This window comes from Leucopleurus acutus (assembly GCF_964270905.1).
Source record: "Leucopleurus acutus genome assembly, chromosome: 17".
Classification (NCBI taxonomy): Eukaryota; Metazoa; Chordata; class Mammalia; order Artiodactyla; family Delphinidae; genus Leucopleurus; species Leucopleurus acutus.
The window spans coordinates 43,955,694-43,983,540 of NC_139159.1; the positions used below are offsets into that span (position 1 = coordinate 43,955,694).

General features: G+C 39.8%; 1 protein-coding gene across 2 annotated transcripts; it reads right to left on the reverse strand.

Annotated features, from left to right (window-relative positions):
- Positions 1 to 489: 489 nt before the first annotated feature.
- On the reverse strand, positions 490 to 27,840 carry MTERF3 (mitochondrial transcription termination factor 3). 2 transcript variants are annotated; one of them, XM_082858703.1, is made up of 9 exons: positions 27,738 to 27,840; positions 26,983 to 27,590; positions 24,723 to 25,062; positions 23,274 to 23,426; positions 18,302 to 18,491; positions 13,720 to 13,867; positions 13,267 to 13,338; positions 11,669 to 11,830; positions 490 to 754 (listed from the first exon to the last, which is right to left on the reverse strand). In XM_082858703.1, exons 3-9 carry the CDS (start codon positions 25,045 to 25,047, stop codon positions 560 to 562), a joined length of 1,245 nt encoding a protein of 414 aa, XP_082714829.1. In that variant the 5' UTR covers positions 25,048 to 25,062; positions 26,983 to 27,590; positions 27,738 to 27,840; the 3' UTR covers positions 490 to 559. The 2 variants fall into 2 exon arrangements, with proteins under 2 accessions (XP_082714829.1, XP_082714830.1); XM_082858704.1 differs by lacking the exon at positions 26,983 to 27,590 and having other exon boundaries at positions 27,738 to 27,834.
- Between the last annotated feature and the right edge of the window lie 7 nt (positions 27,841 to 27,847).

Consider the following 27,847-nt stretch of genomic DNA (forward strand, 5'->3'; position numbering starts at 1 on the left):
TGCTCACCTGCAAACAACTTTCCTCCCTATCGCTTTTCCTTTCCTGATTCTCAGCAGCCAGCTGTGGGCAACTTTGACTATCTTTGCTCAGAAACATAACAGTGTAGATAATCCCAAATCGAATGTGTTCTGTAGCATAATCTAAGTGAGTAGTAGATATTAGATGGATAATATAGCCTGCCCCAGAAACTCCTAACACTTCAAAGAAAATAGAGCTGTCTTGTGATGAAACCACTATAAAAGACTTTGAAAATAAAAAGGAAAATCTTCTACTGTTCTCATCTTCACCAGAAGGACAACACACCAGCCTAGTAAACTGACTCTCTTTCTCTAAGCTTGCTATATTTTAATTCTCTCCTTCCCAAGAAGGAATTGATTGAGTCAAAGACGAATGAACTTACCAGGAACTTGTAAGAAACATCTACCAGAAGTGTTCCCAAATTTATAATATTAAGAAATTGTTTCCGATATCAGTTGAGGTTGGAGGTATTTATTTTAAAATATATTTATTCATATGTACATTCACTTTACATTATTACATTTTAACATCTATCAAAAACTAAAGAGTTTTTAAGAATTTTTCAAAGTCCTGTACTGAGGCCTTGGCCATCTCTTCACAAAATATTTCATCAGGCACAGATACCAATTTGTCCAAAGAGATGTAGTTAGGTTTTCCTGGATCATACTGTGCTCTTCCTAAATAGGCAAGAAACAAATGTCTTTCTTTGACTTTAAACAACCTTGAATTAAATACCTAGAAAAGAAAAAAAAGTTTTTAAAAAACACTGTGCACTGAAAGATGAACTATAAAAATGTTTATCTGACTAAGAATTTTAATAGGCTAACAAATATAAAGAATTGAGGGGGCGGAGTCAAGATGGCACACTAGGAGGATGTGGAATTCGCATCTCCTCACAACAAGGTCACCTAGCAGGCACCGGTGGGGAACCACGGACAGCTAAGGGGACGGGAGGAAAACCCAGCGACCAGGTAGGACGTGGAGCGTGGGGGGAGTGAAGGGGGAGAAGTGGAGGCAGGACGGGACTGGTGCCCCTGAGGGGCGGCTGGGGGAGGGGAAGGGATCCCACGACGGAAGGGGGAAATTGGGGAACCACTGGGAAGGTACAAGATCAAAAGGGAGCGTGGCCAGGTTTCCCGCGCCCACTTGGGCCCCCAGGAACCTGCTGAGATCTCGGGCGTGATCCTCTGCCCACCAAGGAGGTCCAGCCGCGCGGGTCCTGAGGGCGTGGAACGGAGGGAAGGGGGAGCAAAAGTAAAGGCTGGACCTCCGGGACCGGCACCCCTGAGGGGTGGCTGGGGGAGGGGAGGAGTTCCTATACCCATTGGGACCCACCCACGGTTAGGGGTCCAGCGGCGACGGGGGAGACCCTGGGGTAGATGATGGGGGAGGTGCATGAAGGAACGTAAGGGAAGAGGCCAGTGCCTTCCTTGTCCACTTAGGCACCGGGAAGCCTGTTGGGCTCCCAGGACTAATCCTCTGCCCTCAGAGCCTCCCTCTTAAAGCGCAGAGTCCAAGCCCCGCCCCTACACCCCACACAGGGCCCCACCTCTACACTGGGAGACCCCCTCCAATGAGTTGGGCCTAAACCAAACCCACACACCCTCACCCAGGGCCCTTCCTCCTAACTCCAGAAGCTCACACTCCACAGCCCTCCTTCCCACGTGCTGCCTCCCCCTTCTGCGCAAGTCCTAAGCAGAGGCCCCGTCCCACACTCAAATGTCTCACCCCCACGCGCCTGGGTCCTGACCCCCAAACCCCACCCATGCCTAAGTTCCACCCCCCACCTAAACTCCACCCCCATAACCAAGGCTTTCTTTTTTTTTTTTTCCTTTTTTCTTTTATTTTTTCCTCTTTTAGACTGGGGTTCTATTCTAACTTGCTGATTCATTGTTGTTGATTCTTTTATATTTTTATTTTCCTAATAAATCTTTTATTTTTCTAATTTCATTTTATTCTTTATGGTTTGTTAGTGATCTCTCCTTTTGGCTTGCTGCCCTCCCCCCCGCCTTTTTTTTCTTTTTCCTGCTGTGGTTTTATTTTACCTTGTTGCAGTAGTTTCAATTATAGTTTTATTTTTCCTAATATATTTTTTATCTTTCTAATTTTAGTTTTTTTTTGTTTTTTTGCGGTACGCGGGCCTCTCACTGCTATGCCCTCACCCGTTGCGGAGCAAAGGCTCCGGACGCGCAGGCTCAGCGGCCATGGCTCACGGGCCCAGCCGCTCCACAGCATGTGGGATCTTCCCAGACCCGGGCACAAACCCGTGTCCCATGCATCGGCAGGTGGACTCTCAACCACTGCGCCACCAGGGAAGCCCTTTATTTTGTTTTTTATTCTTTGATATTGTACTGCTCCTTTTTTTCTTTCATTCTTCCTTTTTTTTTTTTTCCTGCACCACGAAGCTTGCAGGATCTTGGTTTCCAGGCCGGAGGTAGGGCCGGAGCTCCTGTGGTGGGAGCTCCAAGTCCAAACCGCTGGACTACCAGAGAACCTCAGACCCTAGGGAATATCCATCGGAGTGAGGCGTCCCAGAGGTCCTCATCTCAGCACCAAGACCCAGCTCTATCCAACTGCCTGCAAACGACAGTGCTGGACATCTCAGGCCAAACAACCAGTAAGAAAGGAATACAGCACCACCCATCAAAAAAATAAAAGAACAAAAAAAAAATGTTACAGGGCTTCCCTGGTGGTGCAGTGGTTGAGAGTCCGCCTGCCAATGCAGGGGATGCGGGTTCGTGCCCCGGTCCGGGAGGGTCCCGCGTGCCGCGGAGCGGCTGGGCCCGTGGGCCATGGCCGCTGGGCCTGTGCGTCCGGAGCCTGTGCTCCGCGACGGGAGAGGCCGCAGCGGTGAGAGGCCCGCGTACGGCAAAAAAAAAAAAAAAAAAAAAAAAAGTTACAGACGAAGGAGCAAGGTAAAAACCTACAAGACCAAATAGATGAAGAAGAAATAGGCAACCTACCTGGAAAAGAATTCAGAGTAATGATAGTAAAGATGATCCCAAACCTTGGAAACAGAAAGGAGAAAATACAAGAAACATTTAACAAGGATCTAGAAGAACTAAAGATCAAACAAAGGCAGAAGAACGTATAAATGAGCAGAAAGATAAAATGGTGGAAATAACTGCCAGGCAGCAGAATAAAGAAAAAAGAATGAAAAGAATTGAGGAAAGTCTCAGAGACTCTGGGACAACATTAAACGCACCAACATTGGAATTATAGGGGTCCCAGAAGAAGAAGAGAAAAAGAAACGGTCTGAGAAAATATTTGAACACATTATAGTCAAAAACTTCTCTAACGTGGGAAAGGAAATAGTCAGTCAAGTCCAGGAAGACCAGAGAGTATAATAGCAGATAAACCCAAAGAGAAACATGCTGAGACACATAATAATCAAACTATCAAAAATTAAATAAAAGAAAAAGTATTAAAAGCAGCAAGGGAAAAACAACAAATTTCATACAAGGGAATCACCATAAAGTTAACAGCTGATTTTTCAGCAGAAACTCTGCAGGCCAGAAGGGAGTGACAGGACATATTTAAAGTGATGAAAGGGAAAAACCTACAACCAAGATTACTCTAACCAGCAAGGATCTCATGCATATTTGAGAGAGAAATTAAAACCTTTACAGATAAGCAAAAGTTAAGAGAATTCAGCACCACCAAACCAATTTTACAACAAATGCTAAAGGAACTTCTCTAGGCAGGAAACACAAGAGAAGGAAAAGACCTACAAAAACAAAAACAAACCCAAGACAATTAAGAAAATGGTAATAGGAACATACATACTGATAACTACCTTAAATGTAAATGGATTAAATGCTCCAACCAAAAGACACAGACTGGCTAAATGGATACAAAAACAAGACCCGTACATCTGCTGTCTAGAAGAGACCCACGTCAGACCTAGGGACACATACAGACTGAAAGTGGGGGGATGGAAAAAGATATTCCATGCAAATGGAAATCAAAAGAAAGCTGGAGGAGCAATTCTCATATCACACAAAATAGACTTTAAAATAAACACTATTACAAGAGACAAAGAAGGACACTACATAACGATCAAGGGATCAATCCAAGAAGAAGATATAACAATTGTAAATATTTATGCACCCAACACAGGAGCACCTCAATACATAAGGCAAATGCTAACAGCCATAAAAGGGGAAATCGACAGTAACACAAAAATAGTAGGGGACTTTTAACACGCCACTTTCACCAATGGACAGATCATCCAAAATGAAAATAAATAAGGAAACACAAGTTTTAATGACACATTAAACAAGATGGACTTAATTGATATAGGACATTCCATCCAAAAATGACAGAATACACTTTCTTCTCAAGTGCTCATGGAACATTCTCCAGGATAGATCATATCTTGGGTCACAAATCAAGCCTTGGTAGATTTAAGAAAATTGAAATTGCATCAAGTATCTTTTCCTACCACAACGCTATGAGACTAGCTATCAATTACAGGAAAAAAATCTGTAAAAAATACAAACACATGGAGGCTAAACAATACACTACTAAATAACCAAGAGATCACTGAAGAAATCAAAAAGGAAATCAAAAAATACCTAGAAACAAATGACAATGAAAACACGATGACCCAAAACCTATGGGATGAAGCAAAAGCAGTTCTAAGAGGGAAGTTTACAGCAATACAATCTTCCCTTAAGAAACAAGAAAAATCTCAAATAAACAACCTAACCTTACACCTAAAGCAAATAGAGAAAGAAGAGCAAAAAAATCCCCAAAGTTAGCAGAAGGAAAGAAATCATAAAGATCAGATCAGAAATAAATGCAAAAGAAATGAAGGAAACGATAGCAAAGATCAATAAAACTAAAAGCTGGTTCTTTGAGAAGATAAACGAAATTGATAAACCCTTAGCCAGACTCAACCATAAAAAACAGGAGAAGACTAAAGTCAATAGAATTAGAAATGAAAAAGGAGAAGTAACAACTGACACTGCAGAAATACAAAAGATCATGAGGGATTACTACAAACAACAATATGCCAATAACATGGACAACCTGGAAGAAATGGACAAATTCTTAGAAAACCACAACCTTCCAAGACTGAACCAGGAAGAAATAGAAAATATATACAGACCAATCACAAGCACTGAAATTAAGACTGTGATTAAAAATCTTCCAACAAACAAAAGCCCAGGACCAGATGGCTTCACAGGTGAATTCAATCAAACATTTAGAGAAGCGCTAACGCCTAGCTTTCTCAAACTCTTCCAAAATACAACAGAGGGAGGAACACTCCCAAACTCATTCTATGAGGCCACCATCACCCTGATACCAAAACCAGACAAAGATGTCACAAAAAAAAGAAAACTATAGGCCAATATCTCTGATGAATATAGATGCAAAAATCCTCAACAAAGTACTAGCAAACAGAATCCAACAGCACATTCAAAGGATCATACACCATGATCAAGTGGGGTTTATCCCAGGAATGCAAGGATTCTTCAATATACGCAAATCAATCAATGTGATACACCATATTAACAAATTGAAGGAGAAAAACCATATGACCATTTCAATAGATGCAGAAAAAGCTTTTGACAAAATTCAACACCCATTTATGATAAAAACCCTCCAGAAAGTAGGCATAGAGGGAACTTACCTCAATATAATAAAGGCCATATATGAGAACCCCACAGCCAACATCATTTTCAATGGTGAAAACTGAAACCATTTCCTCTAAGATCAGGAACAAGACAAGGTTGTCCACTCTCATCACTATTATTCAACATAGTTTTGGAAGTTTTATCCACAGCAATCAGAGGAGAAAAAGAAATAAAAGTAATCCAAATCGGAAAAGAAGTAAAGCTGTCACTGTTTGCAGATGATGTGACACTATACATAGAGAATCCTAAAGATGCTATGAGAAAACTGTTAGAGCTAATCAATGAATTTGGTAGAGCAGCAGTATACAAAATTAATGCACAGAAATCTCTTGCACTCCTATACACTAATGATGAAAAATCTGAAAGAGAAATTAAGGAAACACTCCCATTTACCATTGCAACAAAAAGAATAAAATACCTAGGAAGAAACCTACCTAAGGAGACAAAAGACCTGTATGCAGAAAACTATAAGACACTGATGAAAGAAATTAAAAATGATACAAACGGATGGAGAGAATCAACATGTTGTTCTTGGACTGGAAGAATCAACATTGTGAAGATGACTATACTACCCAAAGCAATCTACAGATTCAATGCAATCCCTATCAAACTACCAATGGCATTTTTCACAGAATTGGAACAAAAAATTGCACAATTTGTATGGAAACAGAAAAGACCCCAAATAGCCAAAACAATCTTGACAAAGAAAAACGGAGCTGGAGGAATCAGGCTCCCTGACTTCAGACTATACTACAAAGCTACAGCAATCAAGACAGTATGGTACTGGCACAGAAAAACAGAGATACAGATCAACAGAAAACAGGATAGAAAGCTCAGAGATAAACCCACACACATATGGTCATTTTATCTTTAATAAAGGCGGCAAGACTATACAGTGGAGAAAAGACAGCCTCTTCAATAAGTGGTGCTGGGAAAACTGGACAGCTACCTGTAAAAGAATGAAATTAGAACACTCCCTAAAAGTATACACAAAAATAAACTCAAAATGGATTGAAGACCTAAATGTAAGGCCGGACACTATCAAACTCTTAGAGGAAAACATAGGCAGAACACTCTATGACATAAATCACAGCAAGATCCGTTTTGATCCACCTCCTAGAGTAATGGAAATAAAAACAAAAATAAACAAATGGGACCTAATGAAACTTAAAAGCTTTTGCACAGCAAAGGAAACAATAAACAAGATGAAAAGACAACACTCAGAATGGGAGAAAATATTTGCAAATGAAGCAATTGACAAAGCATTAATCTCTAAAGTATACAAGCAGATCATGCAGCTAAATATCAAAAAACAAACAACCCAATCCACATATGGGCAGAAGACCTAAATAGACATTTCTCCAAAGAAGATATACAGACTGCCAACAAACACATGAAAAGATACTCAACATCACTAATCATTAGAGAAATGCAAATCAAAACTACAATGAGGTATCACCTCACACCGTTCAGAATGGCCATCATCAAAAAATCCACAAACAATAAATGCTGGAGGGTGTGGAGAAAAGGGAACCCTCTTGCACTGTTGGTGGGAATGTAAACTGATACAGCCACTATGGAGAACAGTATGGAGGTTCCTTAAAAAACTAAAAATAAAACTACCATATGACCCAGCAATCCACTACTGGGCATATACCCTGAGAAAACTGTAATTCAAAAAGAGTCATGTACCACAACGTTCACTGCAGCACTATTTACAATAGCCAGGACAGGGAAGCAACCTAAGTGTCCATCGACAGATGAATGGATAAAGAGGATGTGGCACATATATACAATGGAATATTACTCAGCCATAAAAAGAAATGAAACTGAGTTATTTGTAGTGAGGTGGATGGACCTAGAATCTGTCCTACAGAGTGAAGTAAGTCAGAAAGAGAAAGACAAATACCATATGCTAACACATATATATGGAATCGAAGAAAAAAAAATGTCATGAAGAACCTAGGGGCAAGATGGGAATAAAGACACAGACCTACTAGAGAATGGACTTGAGGATATGGGGAGGGGGAAGGGTCAGCTGTGACAAAGTGACAGAGTGGCATGGACATATATACACTACCAAACGTAAAACAGATAGCTAGTGGGAAGCAGCCGCATAGCACAGGGAGATCAGCTTGGTGCTTTGTGACCACCTAGAGGGGTGGGATAGGGAGGGTGGGAGGGAGGGAGACGCGAGAGGGAAGAGATATGGGGACATATGTATATGTATAACTGATTCACTTTGTTATAAAGCAGAAACTAACACACCATTGTAAAGCAATTATACTCCAATAAAGATGTTAAAAAGAAAAAAATAAACCAAAAATTATTATAAATGCTAGAGGGTTTAAATCCTTTGCCTTCTGCTAAGAAATTATGATTTAAAAGGGACCCAAAACTAACAAGCAGAACAATTGTAAAATAATAAAGGGCTACCTTGTAGGCAAAGACCAGACTAATCCAGGGAGACGAGAGGAGCTGTTAAAAAAGCAAATCCTCAGGCTCCAGCCCAAAGCTACCAAATCAGACACTTTGAGAGTGGGACCCACAAGTCCTCCAAGGGATTCTGATGCCTGCCAAGTTGGAGAACCAAAGTCAGAGATCAAAGTTTATGGCATCAAAAACTGTGTAAGATTTCATAATCTGTGAAGCCTCCCTATTTTCCTTTCTTTCTTTCTTAATTCCCGTTGCTCCCTCTGACTAGTATCAAAATGAAATGAAGCTGGACTTCATGGGTTCAAAGGAACCTGCCTTGGGATTAAACTCTTGAGGAATAGAGTGAATACAGTAACTTTAAAAGGGAGTCAGAAGCAGGCTAAGTCCCTAAAGCCAGCTGCATGGAGGAAGGGAGAATTGCGAGATCTGGCCAGACTTGAAATAGAGCCCTAAGCTGAAGAGACTTCTGTGAGGCTACCTGGCAAGGCCCAATGAACCCACATTCAGTATTAGGTCTCAGGTCCCTCTCTTCACTGTATATCAAGATACACTGGGGACACTCCACATGGCACATAACCTCCAGGAGTCTCTCTTTATATTCGAGTGGAGACAAAATAAATAACAGATCACTTGGAAAGGACATTATGAGAAACAATTGTTGAAAACTAAAGTAATTTGAGAACAGTGACCAAAAAAATATAGTGTGCTAACTCAATGTGGGATTGGCTTGCTTTTGGAACAAAACATCTTTTACTCCCTCTGCAGAAACAAATCATGTGCTGCTCTGCCTTCATTTTGGTAACTAAATTCCCATTACCGCATTATTACTGGTCAAAAGATATAAGAAGCTTTTAGATGTATTTCTTTAGAAGTATGACGCTTCCAGTGACTCTCGGCTTACAAAATTATCATACAACATACGGACAAGGCCACAAATGATTCTGAAGCTCCCAAACTATATTTCCTAAATATAGTAACCCTTTGAAGCACTTATACAGCTATGACCAGATATTTCTTTCCCAGTGGTTCAAAGTGACTTTAGTATCACAGATTTTATGTGATCTTTCAAGTCCAAAAGTCATGGCTCAGACTGAGTTTCTCTCTCTTTTTTTGTTGTTGTTGACCACCAGGGGCCACTTTGCAATGTCAGAAAAGTTTCATCCTATCAATGATCCGTTAAGTTCTCAAGGATTAAAACAAACAAAAACACCAAAAAAACCCTAACTTAAGAATTACTGATCGCCTCCTGTCCTAACATAGACTCCAGCTCTGCCTTCACAGAAACCCACAGGGAAAGAGGAGAAACAAGGTTTTAGGGGATCCTGAATATAACCTCTTTCCTGAACTAGTGGTTTCCTCATGTTCATTACCCTCACTGCTTTTGTTATCCTTTGCCTACCATGGTCACTGCTTTGAAACGACTAACCATAGTTTTAAAGTTATAATTGTTTCCCAATTTTTAATTAATCATAAAATTATGTACCAACCAGAACTGTTATCTGCATGAGAAAACTGTTTCACAGCACTAAGTTTTTAAAGCTCCAGCCAAAAATTTTAAGTCTACATCCATTCCCTCACTGTCAGTTAATGTATTTTTCCATTAATGAGGTTTTTTGTTGCTGTTTTCCTTCTTTTCTTTTTGGCTGTGCCACACAGCTGGTGGGATCTTAGTTCCCGGACCAGGGATCGAACCCAGGCCCCCAGCAGTGAAAGCACTGAGTCCTAAACACTGGATTGCCAGGGAATTCCTAATGAGGTTTTTTTTTGTTTTTTTTTTAAAGCAATCCTACCCAGACCCCTAAGAATCTGAGAATCTTCCCAATATGGAAGCCACAGGTCTATAACCAGGCTCCCCAGAAGCTAGGATTTGGGGAGCCTAAAATCTGTGTTTTTAAACAACTGATTTTGATGCATCTAGTCAAGTTTATAGTTTTCTCTACTTGGAAAGTTTCTGTCCACTGTTAAACCCAGTTCATTCAACTGACAACTCAAATGTCACTTCTTAGAGTGGCAGTATATCTTTGGTAAGAGCATGGGTTTTCAAACTGACTGCCACAGTTCTAATCCTGGCTCTGGCCCCTGGACAAGTTACTGAATCTTTTTATGCTTAATTTCTTCATTTGGAAAATAGGGACAATAACAGTACCTACCTCATATGGTTGTTGTGAAGATTAAGTGAATTAATATAAGTAAAGCAGTAAAGACAGAGCTGGCACACAGTAAATGAACAATCAATAACTTATTATTTCTATGATTTTCCTACCTCTCCTAAATTAAATCAATAGCTGTATACAATATCTGTTAAGACTCTAACATTATGTAAAGCAATTACATTTTAAAAACTTGTCTTCCACACTGGATTATGAGTTCCACAAGAATACAGACCATGACTCATTGATTTTTCTATCCTCAAATCATATTCTCTTATCATGCTCTACTGTCACTGAATTATTTATCAACCCAGTGGAAAACTAATTGTCGTTGCTTTTTAGTTGAAGATTACTTACTTTACAATGTTTCTATAAGCCAAATTTTCACCACTGCAGGCTTCTAACACTTTTTATAAAGAATACACATGCATTTGATGAAATAGAAAAATGCTCTATTAAGAGCCCATTCAGAGTGAAGTATGATAGGTAAATAAACACTACTATTTGTGAGGGAACTGCACCAAATGCAGTCTAGTTCTGACAGTTATATTAAAGTCATAGTTCTTTGCCCACCTTTACATCAAGAACACATTTGGCAAGTGGAGTAGAGGAATCACTTTAATGAAATTCAATCTTTCATTTATCCAATGAATACTCACTGAGTGTCTATTCACATGCCAAATAGGAAAGAAGGATGACTTTTATGAGATTCAATCAATCATGTGTTCAACAAATATCTATCCAGTGCCTACTAATTGGCCCATTATAGTTCCAGGCTCTGGGAATTCAGCAGTGTATAAATCAGACAAGATCTGCTTTCAAAAAGTTAACATTCTTGTGAACAAGCAGATAATGTCATTCACCAAGTAAAGAACAGGAAAAAGTCTAATTAGCTTAGAAAATATAATTATGGCTTTGGCATGATAGCTAACTGGAAGTGTTTTATGCTTTGGTAGGAGATCATTATAACATGGCTTGTTAACTAATGGATTTAGATAGACTAAATGGAAAAGTACATTTAGAATTGAAAGGACCTTTAAGGGAAGTGATCTATTTCAAATTTAAAGGGAGAAAAGCACAAGAGAGTACGTTAGATTCCAAAGGCAGAACGAGGACTAGGTTACAAACTACAGGGAAATAGATTCATCACTCATTTCTCCTCTGGAGATGTACATGAATGCCCTAGAAGATGTAAACTTTTCACAAGTGATCCATCTACTGCCTTTGCTAGATGTGGTCTTGCTAAAAAGATGCGCAAAAAGAAATGTGACCTTAATACCACTCTCAGAACTCTATTGCATTTGGTCTGATTCCTTCACAAACAGCAAGGGGTTTTCACAAGCGGACTGTGCACATGGAGAGCAGCTCCGGATGAAGGGCGATGACAGCTCTTACAGAACAGCGAGCTATGCGCTCCTCACCTGCGGGAACTTAACAATGATGTGGTGCGGAATGCGCATCACATTGTGCACGTAGTCGAAAGTCTCGGTAACTTTCCTTTTACTTGCAGTTAACATCTTTGGGATTTTGGTGATCATATGTTGAATTTCATTATGTTTAAAACCTAGTTCAAGCCGGTAAACCTAAGAGAAAGATAGAAATAGTTATTTTGGTAATATGCCAGGGGACACATTGATTCTTTCAAAATTTAAAATAAGGACATTAAAATCTGGAGATAGGGCTTCCCTGGTGGTGCAGTGGTTGAGAGTCCGCCTGCCGATGCAGGGGACACGGGTTCGTGCCCCGGTCCAGGAAGATCCCACATGCCGCAGAGCGGCTGGGCCCATGAGCCATGGCCGCTGAGCCTGCGCGTCCTGAGCCTGCGCGTCCGGAGCCTGTGCTCCGCAGCGGGAAAGGCTGCAACAGTGAGAGGCCCGCGTACCACAAAAAAAAAAAAAAGAAAAAAGAAAAATCTGGAGATGGCTATTCCAATGACCTTAAGGGGTTCATAGTTTCCTGCTTCTGGGGTAACCTGAATTTTAAACCCTTCTCCTGAGGATGAGCTAATCACAGCCCGATGACCACAATGAAGATCACCAAAAGGAGCTAGCATAATTACGAAATAAGAGTAACGGTGCTCACAGGAGGCCTGCACAGGTTATCTGTATGGGCCCCACACCACACAGACCAACAGTAAGATTCTCAAAGTGCTTTCTGAGCCTCTGCTCCCAAGCACACTCCTATGCATGTCATCTGGAAAAACTACATGTCAAAATTCTAAACAGAGATGATTAAAAAAAAAAAAAAAACACTCCAATGTAGGTTAGGTCCTCCGTGTGCATTCATAGTATCCCATGCTCCCTGACCAATCCGTTGCTCTCATCGCTCTGCGGGAGATTCCCCCCACTGGACCGTAAGCTCCACAACGGCAGGGACTATCTCCCCAGCACAGCGCGTGGGCAGGCGCTCAATAAAAATTTCTTCAACGGCCGAGTATGAAACACTTTAGGCACCTCAGAAAATAGGCTTAATATAATAATTTCAAATACTCCGACAGCTTTGTATACTAACAAGTCAGCTGCCCCTGGTTCTATCCTATTCCCTTGGAGGGAGGACAGTAAGGAGTGTCTGGTATGTTCTCTGATAGATCTAGAGCTGGCAGTTGGCACAGGTTCTAGGAGAGCAATATGCTGGCTACTGCTCTCTTCAAAGAAGCCTTCTGGCTCCAGCCTCCACAGCTCGTCTCCCGCCTAGGTGACGAAGACACAGACCCTCACCCTGGGCAAAGGAAGCAGCTTCCAGGTCCCATCCAGATACCTAACCTGCTCCGCTAGGATTACGGGTATCAATGTCTGCAAGGAGACTAACTCATGTAACACCTGGTTGACATGTGAAAAAATTATAAACTAAGATAAACTGCTTGCTAGATATTTATTATATCATTTCCTCTGTCTATCTTTTTAGAAATAACTTCTTTTACAATCTAGTTTTCTTTAAGATGATGGGAGCAAATCTATCCTCTTCAGAGGACTTAACCACTTAAAGAAGCTGATTTCTCAAAAGCTAACAGTCATCCTACCTTCATGTTTTCCTTCACAGGCTCCAGACTTCCAGTTAGTAGCCTTGGGAGACGAATTACCAGATCTCTAGTCTACAGTTATAAAACAATCTATTATTAATATGTATGCATATTCAACTAGGTTGGAAAAAACAAGGCATTACTAGGAATACAAAACTAAAATTTAAAATATGACCCAGTAGAAAAATGCTAAGGAACCCCAAAATACATAAACTTAATATTGTTTGAGGGAAAAAACCAGTGCTCAGAATAAAACTTGAGAAACCAACTTGATGGAATTATTACAAAATGATATAGCTATATGATTAACCTAGCAAGGTAATTCATTCTTGTACAGAAAATATCAGGCATTTATAGAATTCATACAGGCCAAGTATCTGTTAGAAACATGAGATTTAACAGTTACTAAATGTAGCTGACACGGAAACATACAAATTCTCTCCTTCTCTTTACCTTCTTCACACTAAGTTCAAGTTCTTTCTGAAAAAATCCCAATCTGTTATCCAGTCTTTCCACTGAAAAACTCAGCAAAAATGGTGCATTTCTGACCATCTGTGCAATATCCACTTTACTGAAATTTTTTGACAGTAGATAAGCCACCCTAGAGAAACAAACAAAATACATGCACATATGATAAATATTTACTAGTGTCATATTCCCACACCAAAAAAAAGTTTAAGTACAAACATTCTATAATAATGGCCCCAAATATGGTTAAAACAAAACGAGCAGCCATCCAACTCTAGAATGGTTTCCATTTATAACTGGAAACAGAAAATATTTCTGAAATCCACTAACAGACAGATTCCCTTTTCAGTTAATCTGACTTATTAGTTGGTAGAAAAAAATGAAATAGCTTCTATTTAAGTTTTTTGTTTTTTTTGTTTTTTTTGTTTTTTTTGCTAAGAATAGAAAACACACAAATTAAGAAAAGATGGGATTCAGAACTCTTTTTACAGAGAAAGACCATCAAGCGTGGCTAAGACTGAAAAGAGGAAATTTTGTTTTTGGCTGCACTGTGCGGCTTGCATGATCTTAGTTCCCCGAGCAGGGATCAAACCCAGGCCCCCAGCAGTAGAAGTGTGGAGTCCTAACCACTGGACTGCCAGGGAATTCCTGTAATTTTTTGTTTTAGTACATTTACTGAGAATGTATTTTCTTTTTTTCCCTCCTTTTTTTTTTTGCGGTACGCGGGCCTCTCACTTCTGTGGCCTCTCCCGTTGCGGAGCACAGGCTCCGGACGCGCAGGCTCAGCGTCCATGGCTCACGGGCCCAGCCGCTCCGTGGCATGTGGGATCTTCCCGGACCAGGGCACGAACCCGCGTCCCCTGCATCGGCAGGCGGACTCTCAACCACTACGCCACCAGGGAAGCCCCGAGAATGTATTTTCATAAATAATTTTTACTGCGGTCCTTCAATATGTATTTTGTTAACAACTGAGAAGTTTCCTGCTAAATTTCTGGGAAACAAAGTAAGGTAGCAAAATACAGGAAGTTTGACTATAAAATAACATTATTGATTTTTTAAAATCTATAAACATAGTAAAAGGCAGTTTAATTAAATGCCTGAAATATCCCTGGACATTATCTTGTTTAATTCTCATCAGAAAAACAAAAACAAAAAACCAAAACAACCCCCTGTGGGCCAGGTAAATTTCCCACATTGCATTTGAAAAAACACACTCAGAGGAGTTAAATAACTTGTCTTAGACCACCAGCTAATTAATAACAGAGCTGAAACTTGAACTCAGGTATGCCTACTTCTAATGACTATAATACTTTTATACCATATATTGGAACTTATTATATTTTATACTCAGTGACTATTACCCCTTTAAACCAGTCCCTTAGAGGCAATGAGAGAAAAAAACTGATAAATTTAACTACATACAAAATTTAAATGCAAGGCAAAAAAGAAATCATCAACCAAGTCAGACAAGTGACAGTCTGGGAAAATATTTACAACATGTCACAGAGAAGGAACTAATTTTGTTAATATATAAAAAAAGGCTTACCAAAAAAAGAAAAAGGCCCAATTAAGAATAGCAAAGGACACTTCTCTAATTTATAGAAAAGGAAATGTAAACGGAAGTTCAACATAGGAAAAGATCCTCAAAAAAAAGAACCTCCAAACATCTGATGCTCCAAACATCATTTCCAAAACAATGAGGCGATGTTTTCATCTATGAAATGAACTGAAATCCTAAAGTTTGATGACACTGTATTAGTGTGGAAAACAGGGAAACTGGCACTTCTGTACACTGTTGGTGGGAGTGTAAGCTGGAAAACCTGTATGAAGGACAATTTGTCAATATCTACTAAAATTATAAATGCATATATCCTTTGACCTAGAACTTCTACGTCTAGAAATGTATCCTACAGATATACACCAATATGTGACACGATGTATATATAAGAGGAGTCACTGCAGCTTCTTTGTGATAGTAAAGCCAGAAACAACCACCATGTTTACCAAAAGGGGACTAGACACATCCACAGTATAAACTATAAAAGGGTTAAAATAGGCAGAGCCAATAAAAACTATCCCCAACATAGAGTTAAGGTAAGAATGTGAGGTGCAGAATGGTATGCATAAATGCTACATACTGTATGTACATGTGTTCTTGTGTATGTGTATACATAGATACACATGCATGCTTGTATATGATAGAACATTCTTAGCTAGTTGAACAAAAAACTTGATAATAGTAGCTGCCGCCACAGATGGGTCTTGCAAGGCTGATGAGGGACAGGAATATGTAGGTTGGGAAGGAGAATTACCATTTTTTTCCTTTGTTTTGGACACAGGAAAGATCAATATTTGATAAAAATATTATTGAAACTGTTATCTACTGTGATAACTTTTCCAATAAAAAATTAAGATATAAGGCCCAGCCGAAAGAAAATTTCTAATAACTTAAATGCAGGTTATTCATTTGAAAATTCTTAAAAAGAATCAACCAACTTTTTAATACATTTCAAATTCTCTTCATTGAAAAGAAAACAAGTATATGCGATCAGTGCTATTATAGAAATTCTAGAAAATAAGACTGCTGTACATACCAGAGCCAGAGGTAAGTTCAAAAAAGATTATCATACCTTTGCCTCTTCCAGGAGAAGCTTACTTTTCACTGTATACCCTTTTGAGTACATGTGGTAAATTACCTATTAAAAACTTCCAAGTAACTTTTTAAAATGCTCCAGTTTACTTTGGCAGTCAGCCAGGTTTAGGAAACATTAGACTACACTATTACATGAGAGTATTCTTTAATTGTTAGGAGCATGTGTGATCTTGAGCAAATTAACTTAAGCTGCTTTTAAGCTTATGTTTCCTTCATAGATTTAAAAGTAGGGAGACAGTACAGTGTAGTAGCCAGGACTCTGGAGTTAGACTAAGTGGATTTGAATCCCACTGCCACTTACACTAGCTGGGTAATCTTGGGCAAATTATTTAACCTCTCTGTGCCTCTCCTGTAAAATGGGGATATTAATAATAATGGTGCAGTAGGCAGCCTCTGAAACAGTTCCCAATGATCTCCACCTCCTGGTATGTACTCTTTCTTGAACTAAATCTTGAGCAAAAGGGCAAGTTGGTTTTTAAATGGGGAGAGAATGAGCGTTCCAGACAGTCAGGAGGAGCAGAGCTAGACATGTCAGACTGAGTCTCCTAGAATCATTCTTTCCCTCCCCTGTATTGTAATAGCCTGTCTATATTACACCAGACTGTAAGTCACATGAAGGGAGAGAGTGTGTCTATCTAAGTGCCTTGCATATATAATAAGGGTTCAAACTATTCAATATAAGAAATGTAGTTTTTTTTGTTCTGTTTTTTCCTAGTTCAGAGACTAGACTCTGATAGTTCAAGGAACTGCAAAGCTCTCTGAAACCGGTGTGAGAATAGTCTAGGGGGAGAAGATTAGAGGCAGATTAGTTAGGAGACAGTTGCGGTATTCTTCACGTGAAATGATGGGGACCTGAGGTAAAGTATTCAAAGTGAAGATTAAGAGAAATGCATTGACTGATTTGAGAGCAATAAAAATAGAACCAACAGGCCTTGGTAGTTTATTAGATGTGGATGATAAAAGGAGAGAAGCCAAAGTTAACACCAGTATTTCTGATCTGGGCAGCGGGGTGAACAGTGTTCTCATTCAGGCAATCTGGGAAGACCTAATTTACGTGAGAGGTGGGGGTGATGATAAATCCAAGATGTGAACTTATGAGACACAGACTCTGTCTCACTCTCTGGTGTGCCCAATGCCCAGCAGGATTCTTACCTCACAGATCAATACTATCTCACTGTATCAATTCTCACAGATGCAATAAATTCTTTGAATGTTGAATGAAGTACAAAGATGTTTATAAAAGTGCTATTTAAAGAAGAAAGAAAGGAAAAACCAAAATAGACAGAAATGATTAAGCAAATTATACAATATTTGCCAAAACAAGGTCAAATGTCTACCATCAAAAATTGTCCAGAAAGAACAACAGAAAACATCAGCCTTTCATAATTTTAAGTGTACTATCAGATAATTTAGCCATTGTTAATGGATTTTTAAAAAAAACTTATCCCAGTTTCCAAAGGATTGACTTATCATTAAGTTGAAATCATAAAAATAATGATGGGTAGTTGAACAAAAGAAATGATTTAGATACTTAATTTTGATCAAAGAAGGTCCATAACAAAAAAATAACATTCACATTCATTAATTACCTCAGTAGATCCTTGTGCTGCTGAGACTTAAAAAAATAACTTACACATATATTTCTTCATAGCCACTTCTAGGATTATGTGAAAATCATTCTAAAAGCCCTACCTGGGGCTTCCCTGGTGGCGCAGTGGTTGGGAGTCCGCCTGCCAATGCAGGGGACATGGGTTTGTGCCCCGGTCCGGGAGGATCCCACATGCCGCGGAGCGGCTGGGCCCGTGAGCCATGTCCAGAGCCTGTGCTCCGCAACGGGAGAGGTCACAACGGTGAGAGGCCCGCGTACAGCAAAAAAAAAAATAAATAAAAAAATAAAAAAAATAAAAGCCCTACCTGGTCTTAAGATTTTCAAGGTCTTCAGAGAAAATAGCATAGTTTTTCGTCAGGAATGTTCCCAGTTGGTTATCCTCTATGCCCAAATCTTTAAGAAACAGGAGTATTTGCTTAATGTCTTTTTCAAAATCCAGTCGCAGAAGGAGGTTGGCTGCATCTGGATGTTTTTCTATCTTGGATAAATCCACTCCTGTAATAAGTTACGAACACCATTTGAAGAGAACTGCTTGGCTGAGCCATTAAACTTTATGTACAGAAACACAAGAAATTCCTGATGGAGATCAACAACCCATCCCAAGGAGACCTGAGACAGCCCAACAGAAACTTCTAAATATTTTTAAACTAATTTGGTTGCAGAAATAAAAATAAATTTTTAAAAAATGTAGTATTTATTTCAAAGCCATGTATAAAGGAAAACAGTGCATTTGGGGCTAAATTTCCACCCAAAACAAATTTACTACGTCATATTGACCTAGGATCATCATTTTTACCGATGGTTTCTTGAATATGTTTGCAGGATGCTTATGAGCCCCTAATGATCTCCACAGTAACTGATTAACTGGTAATTTCTGCAGGGTAACAAACCCTATGAATTGTTACTTTTTTTGAAGTTTATCATTTCTTTAAGTATAAGCATTATTTTAAAAATTTGTTTCTGATCCCCTCCACAGAAGGAATAAAAGTTACCCTGTGTCTTACTCATTGTATTTTCTTTATGCTTTATTAGCATAAAGACAAGTACCTTGAAGGAGCTCAAGAAATGTCTGCATGAAGCAGGTGAACATATACAGCCCTCAAGCACAAAACGAAGCAGAAAGTATACCACCTTCAACCTTCACATATCCTTAGAATCTTAGGTAATCTAAGTAAATGAGACAAGGGACAGGAGAGATTAAGAAGGGGGAGAAAGCAAGTTGTTATTTTACTTTGGTTATGGATATAATTCGATGTTCACGTTAATTAGGCAGGGAATCAAAGTAACTCTTGATTCAAAATTCTCATTAAAACTAAGCATTTTATTCTCTCGCTTTTTTCCTTTTACCTGATTTTTAAAAATTAAACATGAATAGGAAAGGCCTATTCCTTATCTTTAAAATAAACAATTGAAAATAATGTAAAACTTTAGTTTAGACTTAAATTTTATATTGCTAAAAATATTTCTTCAGGTTAAAATGTAACTCTCAAACCGATTTCTAGATGCAACTTTACAGTCTTAAATATAAAAACAATGAAATAAAAGCACTGTTTTTTAATGGTGTCTACAACCAGAAAAATAAATTATAATTCCATGTATTATTCGATCCAAATATAATTCCAAACCCAAATTTCTTGATATTAAAACAGGTATTGATATAAGATGATCATGAACAGAAAAACAGATTACACACACACACACACACATACACACAGAATGAAGACCAAAAACAGATCCAGGATGAACTACAAATCTAGTATACAATAAGGACATTTCAAATCAATGAGAGAAAAGATGGACTATTCATTAAAATATAATGGGACCTCTAGCTACATATTTGAAAAATAATAATTCCTTCTATGTCTGATACAAAAATTAATTTCAGATAGATTAAGAATCTAAATATGTACTACCACTCTAAAGCTACTAGAAGAAAACACAGAAGTTTAAAAATAATATTAAGTATGACTACACAAGCCATTGTATGGCTTTCTGTAATACATGTATTTGCATAGAAAAAGGTGGGGTAATGTATGTATTTGGGTAGAAAATTTGTACTCAACAAATTGGTGACAGTGGTTACCTTTGGAAAGTGGAACTAGAAATGTAGAGATGGTAAGAGTTCTTTCTCCTGTAACAGTCTGCACTTTTAACAACCAGATGTAATTCTTTTATAATTTAAAAATAATACTAATAGAAAAATAAAATTATTCGATGGATGGATAAATAAGATAGAAACTAGTTCCAAAAATCTGTGATAAATGTGGGAAGGGATGCTTTGAAAATAACATAAAGGGTTCGGACTCCAAACTTAACTCAATATTACAGATGACATGTGCTGAAGTGCCTCACTCAGCATGAGCCGTCACACCCTGACTGTGCTGAAATCGAATTCCTGAAAAGCTGCTTCTTAACAGCAACAGGAGAGCAGAATCTCACCAGGAGAGCACACTGCTGTCAGCACAAATACTTGGGCTTACTCACGATTTCATTAACTTGAAAAAATAGTCACTGAATGCCTCTCATGGGACCAGGCACTTATGCGGATATAAAAAATGAATAATACATGATTCTAACTTCTAGGTGACCACAGCCTAAGTTGGCTTTACCCCATCAGTTCAGTAACTATAATTACCACTGTATTCAGTTATGGTTACACATACTTAGTGCATCAATCAGGGTCTGGCAGGCAACAGTAGTTGTCCTAGAAAGTTCAAATGAAAAACACTTTAATGAAGGGACTCTGTACAGTGGTGTGAGCAGAGTCAAGGGAACAAACAAGGGCATCCCTAGCGCTAAAGGGACAGGGAGGAAAGAGTGTTATGAGAACCCAGAGGGAGCCGGAAGCTATAAAGAAAGGGCTGCTCAGTAGGAGCTGTTGCCATGGAACAAGGCAGTTCCATGACCCAAGGCTGGGAGGGAAAAGGGAAAACAACTCCCACCTGCCCTCCCTCTTCTCCTACAAGTGCCCCCCACTGCTGAAGCTGCCCAGAAGCCAGCTGGCAAAGGAGGCCGAGTGCAGAGGTTAGCCTCCTGGGATAAAGAACAAGCAGAGAAAGGGAGAAAACAGATCTGAGAAGCAGAGAAGAACCAGGACACTCGAGTCCTCAAAAATACTGCTTAACAATGCAATCATGGTTCCTCTAGGGTACTGTTATTTAAGTTACTGCCAAGACGTGCTGTTGAAGTATCAGCATACAGATGAAGGAGTGGCTGAAACATATTTCAAAGCTCTAGGTATACTGTGAATTATTTAAATGTAGGGACCACATGGGTCTCACGTTTATCTGGCATTACCCGTGGCACCTCTCACAGGGCTGGGAAAGCCCTGAGCTTTCATGCCTGCAGCAGATGTCATCTTTCTCTCTCCTTTGAACCCACAGAACACTTTATGTGTATCTCTGTGTGGAATTTATCACTTCACCTTGCATTTTTGGATTTGTTATTCTTTTTTTTTTTTTTTTTTTGCGGTACGCGGGCCTCTCACTGCCATGGCCTCTCCCGTTGCGGAGCACAGGCTCCGGACGCACAGGCTCAGCGGCCATGGCTCACGGGCCCAGCCGCTCCGCGGCATGTGGGATCTTCCCGGACCGGAGCACGAACCCGTGTCCCCTGCATCGGCAGGCGGACTCTCAACCACTGCACCAGCAGGGAAGCCCCTGTTATTCTTATGTATGTGTATTTAGATGCTCCTGAAGACCTGAAGCTTCTTGAGAACAAAGGCCATTCCCTATACATTTGAGGAACTTGCACAGGGACAGATGAGTAAACAATTGTAATAGTGTTATTATTGCCAGGACTGAGGTGAGCAGGGGGTGATGCAAAGAGCCCAGAGGAGGGTCACTCTATCTGGAGGGTCAGAGAAGACATTTGGGAAGTTACTTGAACCTGAGTTAAGTTCTCCAGTTGTCAGACCTGGCCAACAAGAAGGAGGGAAGTGGCAAGCAAGTGAAGCTGAAAGGCTAAGCAAGGGCCAGACCCCGAAGAGCTTAGAAGGATTTCACGGAGGTCACTGACATAGGCAGATTCGCATTTTAGAAAGAGCACTAATGTTAGAGAGATTACCAGGGCAGCACTGCTGAAAGGAAGACTATCAAGCCAGGAAGCTCCTAACTTTTCACTGAAAACTAAGGCAGTGACTAAGCAATGAGAGAAGCAGTGGATCTGAGATAATCCCTTGCCCATCCTGTTCCTCTCAATCCCCCAAAGGAGGTTTCTTATCTGGGAAAATCAAATAAGAGAAGTTCCAGGTCCAGAGATAATGGGAAAAGCAGAAAGTAGCAATAAGGTGCTAGACCGAAAATATTGATAAGAGGACGAACCTAAGTTTGCAGGCAGATCTCTTGGCTGCCTTCAACCATCCAGATCTAGGAGCATCCTCCCAGTCAACAAGCTAAGATAGTTATGGAGCAGGCCTAGAGAGAAACCATCCACATCAGGAGGAAAGCGGGCTCCAGGAGGAAGGTCAGGGTAGTAGGGAAATGGAAGTAATATATCATCTGATAGGGTTGACTGTAGGAAAAACTGTCCTGAGAGGCCATTTGAAGTTGTAGGAAAATTTAAAGAAAACTAATCAAATGAAAAACAAAGCAATTGTTAGCTCCAAGAAAATGGAAGGTTGAAAAGGAAGGAAAACAATCATAGCACACTTCCTAGACAGCAGTCGAGCAATATTTAGAATTATAATGAAATCAGTGACTAATGATTAACCTCAACATTGTTAATATAGCCTATTGGGAGAACTGAGGAGAATGAAAGGGAAAAGTATGTGTACATGTAAGAGATTAACTGATGTCTAAAACTGATGAACCAAGCAACAGCACCATAAGCAATGACATGCACATTTAGAGGTTAAATACAAACAGAAAGAGCTAGGAAAGTAGATACTCTAGGGAGCGGGGTGCGAAGTCAGGAAGGATGAAGCTGGGAGTGCGGTTTATCACCAGAAGCCTTTTCACACTATTTGACTTCTATGCATGTGTAGGTACTTTGATAAAGATTAAAAATGCTAATTTTAAAAGTAAGGCAATAGGGCTTCCCTGGTGGCGCAGTGGTTGAGAGTCTGCCTGCCGATGCAGGGGACACGGGTTCGTGCCCCGGTCCGGGAAGATCACTCATGCCGCGGAGTGGCTGGGCCCGTGAGCCATGGCCGCTGAGCCTGCACGTCCGGAGCCTGTGCTCCGCAACGGGAGAGGCCACAACAGTGAGAAGCCCGCGTACCGCAAAAAAAAAAAAAAAAGTAAGGCAATAAAATAAGTGTAGGTTACTCAGACTTACCTAGAAGCACTAACTTCTTCAGAGTCTCAGAATGATCCACATAGTCTCGGAGTGTGAATGAAGATGGGGGCAGTGCAGGGTCCGCACTAATCTGAACGGCCTCCTCCTCGGAAATTGGTTGCAATGGAGACAATGGAGGCAAATCATCCAGTCCTTTGCAGCCAGGATATGGAAAAGGAGAAGTGAGTTAGCTCTCCAATCTGTACACTTGAAGCTCTTTCTATAAAGACAGCCTCTTGCCTAGTTTTCTTCTTTTTGAATCTTGGCAACATTTCTGAATTAAACATCTCAAAATTCCATATATTTTCTACCTTCTAAGAGGTAAGGTTAAGACTCTTTAGAGATATCAACTACTATTCCTCCAAGATAAGAAATCTGTTGGTGAAATCCTGTACAAAATTCCTTTCCTTCGCTTGTAATCAACAGGTATGAATGCTAAAGACCAACTGACCTTCAAGTACATTTTGAGAAAGAGATCGAGTTTACCACAGCTTGTTAAGTTGGCCAAAAGTACAACATACCAGCCTGAATTGTATGGGTTCAAGTCATCACATCCTGAAGTGCCTTCACTTTGATCCAACCCCTTCTCCTCCAAGTTATTCTCAAATATGTCTATAAGAGGACTTCTATGATTCTGTTTCTATCACCTACAATCCTTTGCCAAGGACATGACCTCTCTAGTATAGCCTTGAGTCTGAGGTTTGGTTTGTCTTAAGTCAAACCCTTAAGTATAGAAGATGCTGGTAACTGTAACCTACCTTAGGCTAAGGAATCAGGGCCGTGACTTTTTATTCTATTTTTGGTCTCTAATCACTACCCTTTCTCATTTCTCATAGCCAGCCACCCCTCCCTGCCCTTACCCCCCAGCTTGCTTGCTGTCGTCTTCTACTTAACCTAATATTATCTCATTTATGGTGAAATATTCCTTGCATAGGAATGTGCCTAGAACGAGAAGCACAGGAGGGAGAAGACTGACTAAAAAAAACTACATGAGGGCGCTTTTTGGGATGTGCTATTTGTTGTTCTTTTTGTTCTATATGTTGTTTGTGGTGGCTGTTACACAACTAAAAGCATTATGTCAAAATTCATAAGACCGTATACCCAAAAAGGAGGACTGTTACTTGGGTAAAATTATACCCTAACTAGGTATACAGAATAGGGTAAATTAAATACTAATAAACCTAATTACCACCAGAAAAATTTTTTTTTAAAGAATCTAAATAACGAACTTAGAAAGTGTTATTCATATAGCTATAAAACATTCTTATACATATTAATCTCTAAACTTTTTCTTAGTTAGTAAAATAGAGGCATAATAGAAGCAAATGAATAGAAGCGGCATTGTTCTTTTTCTCTCCTGGCACAAAGTGGGCAAACAAAATGTAAACAGGTAATCGTTCAATCTACCGAAGTGGGGCAAAGGGGAATTTTCTGAAACTTGAAAATTACCTTCTAGAGACAGTTCAGAATCAAAGCTGGGTATCTTTTGTGACGGCTCATTCACAGAAGGAAGCAGAGTGTTTTGGGCGCACTTAATCTCTTGACTACTTGAGTTGGTAGACTGGGAACTATTCCACACAGAGGAAGTCCGATAAGTCTTAAACCCCGACCGGAGAAAGCAATCGTCAGAGGACAGCTGAGGCTGAGCAAAAAAGCCAGGCAACAATGTTTTTCCTGCTCTGGGAAAACATTTTCTGAGTTGCACAGCAGTAAGGAAGCTACTCAACTTAATTGAGTTGAGCCATCTGGGTATCTGCTGGGCTAGCAGGGCCATTTTTCTTAAAGTAGCCTACAAAAGAAATACATAACTATCAAAAAAGAGAAACGTATTTTACTTAAATGTTTAAAACAGTATTCAAACAACAAAAAGATAAACTGGAAATTATTTTTTTCTAATTAAAAGGAGTTTAATAAATTTAGATCCCTAAAGCAGTCAGATGTTTTTAAGCTCAGGAAAAGCCCAAAACAAGGCAGTTTCAGTTACAAACCAAAAGACAGGAACTTCTGAACTGGAAAAATAAAGATATACTTTGCAATTTAAAAACAAAAAGCAAAATCAGTGGCGTAAGAAAAACAATTAAAACAAAAATCTGTAAATGTTCAAATTACAGCTGAACCTGTTAATATTTAAAGAAAACAGGTGATGCAATTAAGTGCTCTTGAAATTTGGTTTGAAGGACATTTAAGAAGATTGCTGATCAAAATAACACTGAGGGCTTCCCTGGTGGCGCAGTGGTTGAGAGTCCCCCTGCCGATGCAGGGGACATGGGTTCGTGCCCCGGTACGGGAAGATCCCACGTGCCGCGGAGTGGCTGGGCCCGTGAGCCATGGCCACTGAGCCTGCGCGTCCGGAGCCTGTGCTCCGCAACGGGAGAGGCCACAACAGTGAGAGGCCCAAGTACCGCAAAAAAATAAAAATAAAACAAAATAACACTGAATTATTCAGATGCATTTTATGTATGTCCATTAATCACAAAATAAAAACAGGAAGAATTCTACTTAGTCTTAAATGAATCATAAAATATTATCATTGCTATCTAGAAGGTTGTTTCTTGCTTCATTCTCAGGGTTGAGCACTATTATTACACAGATAAAGCTGTTCCTCAAAAGACAATTGAACAAAACCAGTTTTGCCAAATTCTGTTTGTAGGAAAAAAGAAAAAGCCTTTTAAAAAAAGTGGTCAAAACTAATAAGCAAAATGAACAGACAGAAATAATAAGCAACCAGCAGTGAATATACGTATATTTTGACCGAAAAAGCAGTTGTTTTTAAAAGAGACTTTTATCAGGAAAGGACTTTTATATTTAGCCAGCTTAATTAAAGGGTAAATTTGGTGCATATTATTTTATATTAAGTAAGACAATCCATATAAAATACAGCATAGAGTCCAGCATATGCAAAATGCCCAACAAATGTTAGCCATCATCAATATTATAATTGATTACACAACCAAACATAAATGAATTCTGAATTAACTGTTGCATACAACTTTTTGATTTCTCTCTATACTGAAATTCAGCTTGTTTTATGCTCTGAATTAGACCAGATAAATGCTTGAGGGTCTAACCTCCTCGAAGAGATTTGTGGTTTAGGGAAGTCTCCTGAAAGGAATTTATAAAAGTGAAATGTCTCACTGTCATTCTGAAATGATCTTAGAAAGGAAAAAAGTATTTACAATAAATAGCCTCGTGGGATAGGTGACTTTTGTTAAACTTTGGTGGGAAATGAGTCTCCAAATCTGCTGTGTTTCCCTTCAATCCTACAATATTCATTCTCTGCACAGCAATGTCATAAGGGCATTGAGCTGGAAGCCAGAAGACCTGTTATGCTGCATTAAGACTAAGTTTCTCACCGTGATCCAGCACAATGACTGGCCCATGATGGGGGGTTCAATAACCATTCTTTAAATGACAACTTTTAAAAAGGTTACGGGTACAATAAGGTGATTCTTAAGCTCCAAAGTGTTCTGACTTCTCAGTTTGTCTGAGCAATGTCCTACTTTAAAGCAAACTCCTGAAATCCCAAACCCACTCTGAAGCCTCTAGAGTAAGGCTCAAATTAAAACTCCTCTCACATTAGAACGATTTGCTTTTGAATTCTATCCATATTCATTAAAAGATCTTTATGCACACAACTAATGTTTATCCTTCTGTTTTTATTTACAAGCGCACTATCTTCACTACATCATCATTTCATTGTTGTGTATACCTCTTAACAGTTGATTAATTGTTCATTCACGAGAGCAGGGCTGGGTCTCATCTCTGGATCCACCCTCCCAGTGACTATTCCCTCTAGCCCAGAGCCTTGCACTGCTCCAATGTTTTATGGATGGAAATGAATCAGTTGCAACTACGGTTAGCTCATCTGCTTACACAGTATTTAAACCCGGTAAAGTATCTGCGCATGTGTATAAAAGTCCTACCCCGTGATCAGCTCTCTAACACGACCCTTTTCATCAGGAAGGTTAAAGAAAAAAAACCTGTAATAATTCTGAAGTCCATTAAAATATGTCATATACTAGTTCTCAACTGCGTGCCTTAGTATTTCGTTAGGAATAGGAATTGGCACTTAAATATTCTTTGACGAGGGTTCAAGATTTCGACCTGTGTAAGGCTAATAAATGAAATCAGGAGATGAAAGGTGGGTGGGAGGATGGCTGCGTAATAAGGGGCCTCTCATCTACTGATTGACGCCCTCCCTAGGCCATTTTAGTTCCCCAACCGAACTTCCGGAGGAAGGCCGTTGACATGCTGGCCCTCCTTCCGCATCCTCCGCAAAACGCGCGAATAAACAACATGATTGCGTTTTCATTTCATCTGCCAAGAAAACAAAACGAAATTATTCACCCTTAATTGAAGACCTAAAGGCCAAGAGGTCCCCGGGCGCGGCCTACAGCAGTATAGGGCCGGACCCGAACCCCAGCAGGGCGCACGCCCCTCGCGCTCCGGCGGCTTCCGCTTTACCTGTGGCGAGGCCTATGCCTCGTGGTCTTTCTCGCAGGGACCACCAGACTGGCCGGGCCGCGCGAACTGCCCCGCAGCACAGATACCCCACTTGTCTGCCCGCTCGCCGG

Coding starts and splice junctions, on each gene's coding strand:
- MTERF3 (XM_082858703.1), bottom strand. CDS start 25,047: ATGGCCCTGCTAGCCCAGCAGATACCCAGATGGCTCAACTCAATTAAG. Junction 13,339..13,719: donor TTGAACTTAGTGTGAAGAAG/GTAAAGAGAAGG, acceptor TTATAACTGTAG/ACTAGAGATCTGGTAATTCG. Junction 755..11,668: donor TCATTGTTAAGTTCCCGCAG/GTGAGGAGCGCA, acceptor TTTCTTTTCTAG/GTATTTAATTCAAGGTTGTT.